We start from the raw sequence: 11,099 nt of genomic DNA on the forward strand, positions 1-11,099 counted from the left end.
GTCTTTTTTGGAAGATCTCTTGTGTCCATGTTTGCATCCTCTGTACTGTAATTTGGCCATTACATGCCGTGTGTGTGCGTGAAATGAAATGGGAAAGAATTGAAATAACCTTTTGGTATTGTAAAACAGCTTTGGCAATAGTTTGTGTGTTTTAGTGCTAATGCAAGAACAAAGACATCAGCTCAAAACAAACTGATGAATAATGCTGCTTGTGCTGTCAGGTTGTAAACATATTTGTTGGCTCAGTTTTAACTAAAGCTGCTGTTTCTTTTGTAGTTCATAATTATTTCCATGGCAACAGCTATGAAAGAGTGTTGAATGCTGGAATTGAGATGCTGACAACCGAAAACTCAGCTTTGCAAATGGCTCGTAATAAAAATATGATGTTCTGTTTGGCTCTGTTATTCTTGCAATGGACTGGTGACCTCCATCATAGGTGTCCTTACAATCTGTCCACTCCACTGACACCTTATCTGTGTGTTGTGTATTTTAAGTCAGAATGAGTTTGGAATTGCAAAGCTGTTTCCTTGATGGGCTTCGTTAGAGAGATTAGGATCTGTCCTCTTCTGTTTGTCAGGGTCACCAGAGCTGTGATCTTGTCAGGAGGTGTTCTTCAAACTGCACAATTGTTCTACGCTTTGTGGATGTAGGACTTGTGGAATTCCAACCTCATGTCACCTGCACATTTCAGCGTGTCCGTTCTTGAATGCCACGTGCCTCGGCAGCAGTGTGAAAAGCCCCTGCAAACAGCCCGACGCTGTGCACGTCCCATTTCTTTCAAGGTCCATGGCACTCATTTCCCTCTCCCTTCGTTTTTTTTTCTGTTGGTGTCAGTTGTAATTTCCTCTAAGCAGTTATTGGTCATTTCTAATTTGGGCTGCAGTATTCCATCATGTGTCTGTTAAATTCGTCTGAACACAGTAGAAAGTTTATTGGTTATACCTTCCAACATTTAATCATTGTCAGATTTACATACATTCTTGATTGTTTATTTTTGAGGCTGTGGATGCTGGCGAGATGACGCGGGTGCCTGAATTGTTACGGCTAGAAAAAGCTTTTCTTGTATTTATTTAAATAGCATTTTTATTGCTTTTCTACTCTCTGCAAAGTGTGTGTGTGTGTGTGTGTGTGTGTGTGTGTGTGTGTGTGTGTGTGTGTGTGTGTGTGTGTTGTGTTCTTGTACTTGCTACATGGTGAGGACCATTTTCTGCATTTAACTATCAAAGTGAGGACATTTTTACAAAGTGAGGACATTTTGGCCGGTCCTCACTTTGAAACAGCCATGTTTGAGGGTGAAGACTTGTTTTTAGAGAACAGGTATGAATTGAGGTTTGGTTAGGGTTAGGGTAAGGATTAAGTTTAGGCAATCAGTTGTGATGGTTAAGGTTAGGGTAAGGCTCTAGGAAATGCATTACGCCTATGGATGTCCTCACTAAGATAGAAGTACAAACGTGTGTGTGTGTGTGTGTGTGTGTGTGTGTGGTGTGTGTGTGTGTGTGTGTGTGTCTGTGTGTCGTGTGTTTTACAGTCCTCATCTCATATGAACTTTATATTTGGAAGCCATCACTCTCACATTTTGCAGGGTGTTCTGGTTTTATGGCATTGTCAACTGTCTGTCACGTCCAACACGGGTGTTGACATTGACATTGTTTCCTGTTTGTGCAGTAAGACAAGCACCTGGTCAAACAGTGATTTTTTTTAATCGAGGGTCTCAGTGCTACACCTCAGGGATTGCTTTAAGCCTTGGCTAACAGATAGAATTATACAATATTAGTCACAATTAAATCAGGATTTCAAACTTGTGCAGCCATCTGACTCCAAAAAATCCAACATATGTCATGTTGTGGTTTCGGCCATGAAGATAAAAAATAGAAAGTGGTCACAAGGAGTTAGAGATGACAGAACAGAGATTTCCCTGCTGGGACCAAACTGGCCATATCTGTCAAGAGTGCTCTGTCCATTTTGGAGCCCACTGATGAAAGATATCAGGAGCATGTGTAGGGGACGTTCAGGAGTAACCATGACCATCCCGCTTCTTGTGTTCGATGTGTATAAAATATACTTTACATACATGTGTGTTAAGTGTAACTGTTGCTATTTTCTACTTGTTTGTCATGGTCCAGTTTCCAAGAGGCAGGATTAAAGAGATTAGTGCTGACTCTGTTCCCTGCAAAACCAGCCAGTAACCAACTGTAATGTACAGCACACATGCATGCACAGAAATGCACACTAGTTCATGCATGGACAAACAACACATCATGATTTGTTAGAGGTTGCAAACGTGCAGCGATGCTCTGATTAACATTTTATATGTTTTGGTAACAACACACGATGTTCTTGTCTGTGTTGTCCCACCAGCAGTTTAAAGGTAGAGTGACTTGAGTGGAGGCAGCAGCAAGTGATTGGTTTAATCAGCTGTTATTTTGCCTGCTACGATAATCTGTGTCAAGAAGGGCTGGGAGGGTGCGAGGTGAGGATTATAGTTTCCACTGTGGTCAGAACATGAGCTCTCAGAAACCTCAGACGTCACCCCGAATAACAACATCTTATCTTCATAACACCACACTCTGACGTTTGAAGAAATCCTTGAAACTGAAAGAGTGGAAGAGTATCTTAATGACAACAAATTGGTATTTGCCAGGCTTTACTGTGAACAGCAAAACATGCACTTCACTCTGCACTGTAAGCCTAAAGTGGTGTTCTGCAGAGTTCAGTTTTATCAGTTTTTTTGTGTCTTAAGTAGAATATGTAAATGCACAATATACAAGTAAAATATATGCACGATATACACATCTATAAGGCTACATGTGGAACTATTTTGTGTTACTTTAAAATGTGAAGGCAGCGTAAAGTTACACTTTTTAGCAATAACAGAATTTATGGGTTAAAGTCATTTGGTAGCTTTACTGTAAATAATCTAATCAGCAACTAAACTCGCAACCGTTAGTAAGATTTTAAAACGACACCAAAACTTGCCTTGTGTTATGTTGTGTAAATGTGTAAGATGAACCGTTCCAATTGTGAAAAAAAGTTAGAATATAAAATGAAGATGACGATATCTTTATTTTACATTTTTCCCCCTATCCTTATTAATTACATGCTGCCAAAGCTGTTCGCTTTTTTAGGACAGATTTTTTCTATGTCAGTAATTTTGCTAATATTTGACGATTGTTTTGCACTGCATGTCAGTTTGTGTTTTTCGCAGTCTCCCTTCCCTACAGCTCACTTTATATGAGGAAATAGTCCTGCTTGTGCTGTCAGGTTGTTAAAACCCTGCTGTCACATAGACAGAGAAACAGCTGAGTTCAGCTTCGACCTCCCTCCTTGTTTTTATTCTTCTTTCCTCTCTCCCTTCCCCCAGACTCCCCCCTCCCACCACTGTCTTTGTTTGCTTGCTTCTTTGCCTCGAAGGGTTACCACCCAGCAGCCTGCTTTGGATGCTTGTCATTGGAGGGTTGCATCTGATGGGGCGGGCCGAGTGTCAGGCTTGCGAGAGCTTTACCAGTGGCGAGCCAGCTTCAGCTGTCAGAGAGCGCTCAGTCTGCAGTGGAGGCACAAGCAGGATCTGTCTCTGTTTGCCTCATCTGCCGCAGCAGCACAGGTCCAAACCTTAACATTTAAAGGACATAAAAGGGCTTTCTGTTTCTGCTCGGCTACAAGAACTGCCAGACAAGGAAGTGAAGAGATCAAGTATCAACTAAACCTGAGCTGTCTATTCTGTTTCTCCTCTATTTCCTCCTTCCTGTTCTTTGTTTTCGACCAGCAGAATCCCTGACAAAGCAGCTCATCATCACAACAGCAGCCTCTGACGACGTCGTGAGGATATTTTGCAACAAACCTTCGATCTCAATGCGACACACTAGGACTAGTCCTCTGGGGATCTGCAGTGTGTGACTGAGTGTGTGTGTCCCTACCACATAGGGCCCCCACCACATTGTGTGTCCGTGTGTGAGCAGGCTAATGCTCGCGGTAGTGTGGTCAGGGCCAGAGGAGGATGAGTCCGGCTGTGGAGGCTCAGGCCCAGGAGGCCAGGGATGCAGAGCAAAAGCAAAAGCAGCAGCAGCAGCAGAACCAGCTGAAGAATCAGCTGCAACACCAGCAGTGCTACATGGAGAAAGGGGTGATGCTTGAGCCCTTCGTGCACCAGGTGGGGGGACATTCCTGCGTTCTGCGTTTTGGGGAGCAGACCATCTGCAAGCCCCTCATTCCCCGTGAACATCAGTTCTACAAGAGTCTGCCTGCTGCAATGAGGAAGTTTACCCCACAGTACAGAGGTAATGAAAACAAACCTGTCTAACCTTTGTGATGCCTGTTGTGTCGTGTTGTGTTGTGTTGATATGCTTTATCTGCCTGCTATGCATGCATATGTGCAAGTCTAGATGGGAAAAGATGTTTCGCAGAACCTACTTTTGCAGGTTGTGTGTGCATTTGAGATTTTTAGGACAAGAGCTCCCTGCATGAGGGTTGTTTTTAGGTGCCCACCAGCAGTGTACCAAAATGTGCCACAAGAGGGTGCTGTAGCTGAGACTGTGAGTGGGACTCCTGCAGATAGGCCAGCTGGTTGTGGTGTGTAAAAGGCTGTACTAACACAGGTAAGTCAGCTGGGCAGGTGGGAGAATCTGTTTCTTTCCTGGCACACAGCTGGCATGCTGAAACGGATGCAAAGTGACATCCAGAAGGAGGAGGTGCTGCTGGAGGGGTCACCTGAAAAGGTCAACATAGGTATTGCTTCAGAAAAGCTCCAGAGGATTGTGGATCAGTCCACAGCCTGGATGAAGTCATCACCACACCTCATGTAAGATCTTCAGAAATGAAGCGCAGTGAGTGACGTTACCAAACAGAATTCTGCTGGACTGGTTTGACATGCCGCCTCTTATTCAGAGTGGGCAATGCTTCTCTCACTCATATCTGCAAGCTCCTCTTAGTTTCTGTTCATTCTTTCATTCAGAGGGTGCGAGGGTTTAAACACGAGTGAGGCAATCATTTTGACAGCAAACAAGAATCTACAGGGCCCAAAGAAGCTCTTCCTATGTCCTTACCATTTTCCATCCTATTCTACTACTGCACATCCCCTTTATATGTTACCTAAGACGCTGCCTCACGATCCAGTGCAGCTGGTTCCTTTGTGTCCCCAGCAAAGAAGATTAAAGTGATACACAGCAGTCTCTTCCCTCTGATCATCCTAAAAGCCCCACTGCTGCTTTAAATGTTCACCTCCAGAATACTGAACTACAGCAACAACCCCTGTGATAATGGAACGATGAATTTAAAGTCTATTCTTTCTTCGTTGTACCTTGAATAGTCTGACAACAGTTTATTCTTTTCCATTTAGGCAATTCTATTTTTCAGTCCTTCTCTCGTTCACCTTGTCTTGCCTTCTCCTTCAGTCGTACATGGAAGGAAAAAAGTGTGGCTGTTTATGATGCAAACAAATGAAGAAATGTGAAAATATAAATATGCTTTTGCTTTGTGGATGTGAAAGCTTCGGAAAGCTAGAAGCTTTTTGGCATCACACCTTGTGTTTGTGTGCAGTGTTGAATTGTAGTTGCTGCATGATATACAGTGTGTGTACTGCTGACTATTTTGTGTGAGATGAAATTGTTGCTAATAAATAAACAGGTTGTTGAATTAAGTTATTGTAGCCTTTTGTCTTTTGTGTGTGGGCCATTATTTTAGCTTATTGGTGTACTTTGAGAGCTGAGAGTCAGACAGTTTAACACACATTTCTCAAACACAGATCTCTTCTTTCAATCTTGCTACTGCTAAAATTACATACAGTACATACAGCACTAAAGAGATTTCACTGAAGAGACTTCTTTTATCCTGCTTGCTTTACTGTACTTTTGTGTGTGTTTGTGTTGAGCACATTCTCTGTACTGCTGCATAAAAATGAGTTTTAAAAGATATCTTTCTGTCTCCATCTCTGTTCTTGTCCCAGGTGTGGTGTCGGTAAGCTTTGAGGAGGATGAAGAAGGGAATCTTTGCCTGATCGCCTACCCGCTCCACAGTGATCCAGCAGCAGATCTAGAGAACAAGGACCATTCAACAGACTGTGAGCCCAAGAGTAAGATGCTCAAGTGGGGGAAAATGATGGCATCCTCACTGCTCATGGACAGTGAAAATTACAGCAAAGATGGCCGAATCCGCCACTCTCGTAAAGACAAGGACAAGAGGTGAGATACAAGAAAATGTCCCAACACAAACAGCAGCTCCCTCAGGGATTCATGATACAGATAAATATGTAGTCGATGCGTCAACAGGTGGGGGCAAAGTGAGTCACTGATATCACAGCTCATGTCAGTGAAACAGAAGATGATGCATTTTCCGATACATTATACAACCGTGGCATATTTTAACCAACTTTAGTCCATAGCTCCTTCATAGTTCTCCATTAATGGTAAAGCTGTAGTCTGAAGACTCTTGTTAATCTAGTCGTGACGCACAAGCTGACTTACACATACAGCCAGTGGCAGAAGTGGCTTTAAATCCAGCAAAAGGCTGAGCCCTTGGGCTTTGCAGCTAGAGGAGGGTCACAGACTCAGAGTTACATAACGGCATGTCTGTCCTTACATACAAGCACAATACATTGACTCAGTCAGGCATGGTCTTCAGGAAGCAGAAACAACTAGAAGGAGGATGCTGGTTGATGGTTGACTACAGGAGAATGGCACTGCTCTATTTTTCATGCTCTACCGACCACGTGGCATACTTTAGCTATGTGCACATGCTGTTTGTTCTCTCTGGTTTGCCTATAAATCTAATAAGGATCTCTCTGTGTCCGTCACTCAGTGTTCACATGCTGCCCGAGGACATGGAGCTGGAGTGGCTGCAGCAGGCCGAGGTGCTGTATTATCGACTGGAGCACAGTCACAGTAACGCCGTCCCACAGCTCAAACACAACCCCTGGAGCCTCAAGTGTCACCAGCAGCACCTGCAGAGGATGAAAGAGAATGCAAAGCACCGCAACCAGTACAGTATCCTTTCACTGTCTGAAAGCTGCACTGTTTAAAAATTCCCTCTTAACAAAATTTATCATCACAGAGAGGAGAGAAACAGGGTTACACGTCGTTGAGATGGCAATAAAATACACCAGAGACTGCAGGCCAGAGCATGTTTTTAGCCAACTGAGCCACCAGGACAACTTGACACCTGTTTATTTGCAGGTTATTAGAAGATGTCCATGGTTATCAGTACCTGCAGCATCTGTCTGAGACCTTTTACCGAATACACCGTCTCGCTTTCAGTTTCTCTGTTTCATGGAGTTGTGTTTCGAAAGTGCTCCCATTGGTCACTTGATATTACTGTCACTTCATGTTACTTATAACAGTGGAAATATAATAAATGTGAGTGCAGTGAAACCTGTGGAGGGACAAATCTGATCCATTTTTTTTTTTTTTTTTTTTTTTTATAGTCAATCTTTGTCCAGCAGGTTGAAGTCGGTAGGTGGTTAGTGTGGCAGAAGGTGGTGGTTTTCCTCCTTGACTCAGTTTCACAGAATTCATCCTGCTAGAGAACCTAACCTGGCAGCACACTGTGCCGTGTGTGTTAGATCTGAAGATGGGCACACGGCAGCATGGAGACGATGCTTCAGAGGAGAAGAAGGCCGTGCAGATCCGCAAGTGTCAGCAGAGCACATCAGCCTCAATAGGAGTCCGCCTCTGTGGCATGCAGGTGAGCGTTCAGACCAAACTTCTGCCTTCAGGACTCTGTCTTAAAGGAGGAGTTAAACATTCGGAGATATTTGCAGAAAGTTAAATGAGAAGGTTCAGACAGTTCTCATTTTTGTTTGTTACATGTAAGTTTAGAGCCAGCAGACAGTTAGCTTAGCACAAAAGACTTCTATCTACTCACAACTCTGCAACTCGTGCTTTTCTAATTTGCTTAGTTTGTACAAAAATTCACTGTGTACACAAAATTGGTAAAAAAAAAAAATTTAAAAATGACAATTTAATGTTTTATAGGAGTTATTTATCTGCCAGACAAGCAGTTGAGACTCCAAGGAGGTGCTGATCCCAGTCAAGAAATAGTCATAAGTGACATTTTGCCTTAATACTTAGAACTACTTCTTCAAAAGGCTGCTTAAATTGTGGTTTTTATGGAGGTCTGAAATTAGCACCTGTCGAGCACCAAAAGGCAGGAAAATTTGACTTTGACACTTTCTTCATTTGAGAACAATAGAACACTATCAGACTATATTTAGATCTCATCAAAATGTTTCCGTTTCCTTCACTCCCATGACTATTTCAGTAGTATTGAAAAATTATAAATAACTCACGAAAGATTTCTATGAACTTATTAATAAAATGTAAGATTAAAGCTGACTATAAATTGACTTTGAAACTCTAAAGCAGACTTTTCCAACTTCTCCACGTGTCTCCATCACTGCAGGTGTACCGATCTGACACAGGCCAGCTGATGTTTATGAACAAGTATCATGGCCGCAAACTGACCCTGCCGGGCTTCAAGGAGGCTCTGTTCCAGTTCTTCCACAGCGGACGGCGTCTGAGACGTGAACTGCTCTCCCCGGTGCTGAGCAGACTCAGAGACATGCAAGCTGCCCTGGAAGGATGCGAATCGTACCGCTTCTACTCCAGTTCCCTCCTCATCATCTATGATGGATCACCACACAGGAAACACACACGCCGACGCACTGAAGATGGACTTTCTGAAGAGGATGAGGATGAGGAGGACGAGGACGAGGAGGTGGAAGCTGAACCAGAAATGGAGGAGGAAGAGGAAGAGGAGGAGGACGGTGAAGTTGCAGGTGCACTTGGTTTTCCGCACAGCCCCTCCACATCAAGCGATGGCAGCAGCAGTTGCTCCAGCAGTAGCAGCAGTGCCGGGAGCTCAGGTATGAGCCAGGCTCGTCTGTCCCGCTCAGACTCACGCAGCCCCGTGGTGGATGTGAGGATGATAGACTTTGCCCACACCACCTGCAGACATTACCGGGAGGACAGTGTGGTTCATGAGGGCCAGGACAGCGGCTACATATTTGGTCTCCAGAACCTGATCACCATCATCTCTGAGCTGGAGAACCACAGCACAGACTGAAGACACACATTAAGTCAAACATAGAGACAAAATAACACACTCTCTGACCTTTGGAGGAACAGAGGCGGGAAGGACTACACGGAGATTTCTAATCTCATCTTCAAAATTGGACCTTGTTGTAGCTGGTCTTTTCGTTGGACCTCCTTCCTGTTTCTGCCAACGGTGCTTTTCGATGTTGTGTACGTCCGTCTTCGGGATATGAAACAAACTTGCAAGTAACATAGAAGAGCCATCTGTGTGAATGATGCAGTGATTTACCCGTTGTCATCGTTCTGTGTTAACCCACCTAACCGTGAAGATGAAGGGTAGGCAGCAAATAAAAGCAGTTTGAAGAGTGAGAGGGTAGAGACATTTTCTTTGTGTCTGATTTCCAAAGAAGGTGTCGTCATTTTGCACACGAGTATGCACTTCAAGACTTTCTGCTGAGTGAGTATGCGTTTAGACTGAGACAGGGCTATCAAAGAGAGAGTGAGCCGTATAAGGACGAGAGCCACTGAGCTCACACCCTTCATCCTTCTCTTTCGCCGGTTGATTCGACCGTCCTTCTCCCCCTGCTCATCTTCACTCAGAGACTATATTCATATAGGCTTCAGAAACAGATGATATAGAGCCATTTATTTATTTGACATGTTTCATAAAATAAACTAAAAGTTCAAAAAAGAATGTGAATGGAGAGTAGTACATTCCATGTTATTAATGTTACAATAATGATATTCATTAATATTGTTATTTGACATGTTTGGATACCTCTATCTTGTATATCTGTGTTGTCCACAGTTTGTTGGAGGAGAAATTAAAGATGTTGGTTTGTGTAACTTCAGTGTCTTCTTTCATACTTGGGGCTGCTGGTGGAGAATCTTTCCAGTCACTGAGTTTTGAGCTCACATTTGGTTCAAATGTCACAGAAAATGAGCTTTATGTAAACATTCGCAAAGTAAGATCGTTCCTCAGGCGTGTAGGCAAATGACCTCTCTCTGGAAGTCAGTCGGTACAATCCCATGATGAAAGACTAAATATCTCTATAGATGCCCTGGAAAATATGATCGGACTGCAACTGAGTACAGCCGAGCGCTGGAGGCCCACCACCTGCTGGGAAGAAAATAACCGGCGCACATGACAAGCCTGAGGCCGACTGTAGATGCACCCTGTAACGTTGTGGAGTGCAGCCAAGATGCAAGATTCCCCAAATCTAGCTACAGCCTTGTTTTCCTCAGTATCCAACAGTATCTGCCGCAGACAGAGATGACTGGAAAGAGGAGGATGACGGCAGCCTCAGCCAGTCCTGGTCATCTCCAGCCGGTCTGAGGCAGACAGGAAGGAGGCGAGTTGCAGGCTTTGTGTGATGTGAGGAGAGGCAGCGGTCGGTGTGGAGGGAAGCTGTTAAGCAGACATGGGCTTATGTCAACAGAGCACACGGGCCATTACCACTTCAGTGTCCTCTCTCTGGAATGTACTGTGCTGCTGCCACCAACTTTCATCCATCTGCCACGCAAATATCAAATCAATCAGTTTTGCATCCAAGGTCATTATTTACAGGAGCATTTTGATGTTTGACATTTCACTGTGCTTGCTTGTAAAATTAGGACATAGCACTTTCTCAGGGATGTATTTTTATTCTTTTGTTTGTCACATAGTACAGTGTACTATAGAGGCTGTGCGCCTGGTTTAGTTTATGCTGAAAATAGTGACCTCCTGCGTATCTCCATCTGTCACATGCGTGCCGAGTATTGGATGTGAACATGTTGTCCCTTGAGATCAGACAAATGCACATTCATGCTTACTATAACCAATAACTGTGTTTAAGTGAACTAAAGAAAGGTCAAACATCACATGAAAATTGCCGTTGTTATTTTTGGAAATTGTTTTTCACTGTATGTATATTAAATTCATATTATTATCTTTGTAAGTAAACACTGCTTTCAAAATACGGCTGGTCTGCTTATGCATACTTCTTAAATACTGTATGCCTGATAGTCATTCCTGCTGATCCTGCAGCAGTTTAGGATAGCACAATGTAAGGTCAAGCCCTTTACTGGGTTACAGAGCAG

At 43.6% G+C, this 11,099-nt stretch overlaps 1 protein-coding gene across 1 annotated transcript; it reads left to right on the forward strand.

Moving 5' to 3' along the window:
- Positions 1–3,514: 3,514 nt before the first annotated feature.
- On the forward strand, positions 3,515–9,866 carry LOC110955283 (inositol hexakisphosphate kinase 2-like). Its single transcript, XM_022200213.2, has 5 exons — positions 3,515–4,274; positions 5,939–6,173; positions 6,790–6,974; positions 7,496–7,671; positions 8,389–9,866. The coding sequence occupies exons 1-5, from the start codon at positions 3,995–3,997 to the stop codon at positions 9,049–9,051; spliced, it is 1,539 nt and encodes a 512-aa protein (XP_022055905.1). The 5' UTR covers positions 3,515–3,994; the 3' UTR covers positions 9,052–9,866.
- Positions 9,867–11,099: the final 1,233 nt, after the last annotated feature.

The sequence above is a fragment of the Acanthochromis polyacanthus genome, chromosome 5 (assembly GCF_021347895.1).
Source record: "Acanthochromis polyacanthus isolate Apoly-LR-REF ecotype Palm Island chromosome 5, KAUST_Apoly_ChrSc, whole genome shotgun sequence".
NCBI classification, from domain to species: domain Eukaryota; kingdom Metazoa; phylum Chordata; class Actinopteri; family Pomacentridae; genus Acanthochromis; species Acanthochromis polyacanthus.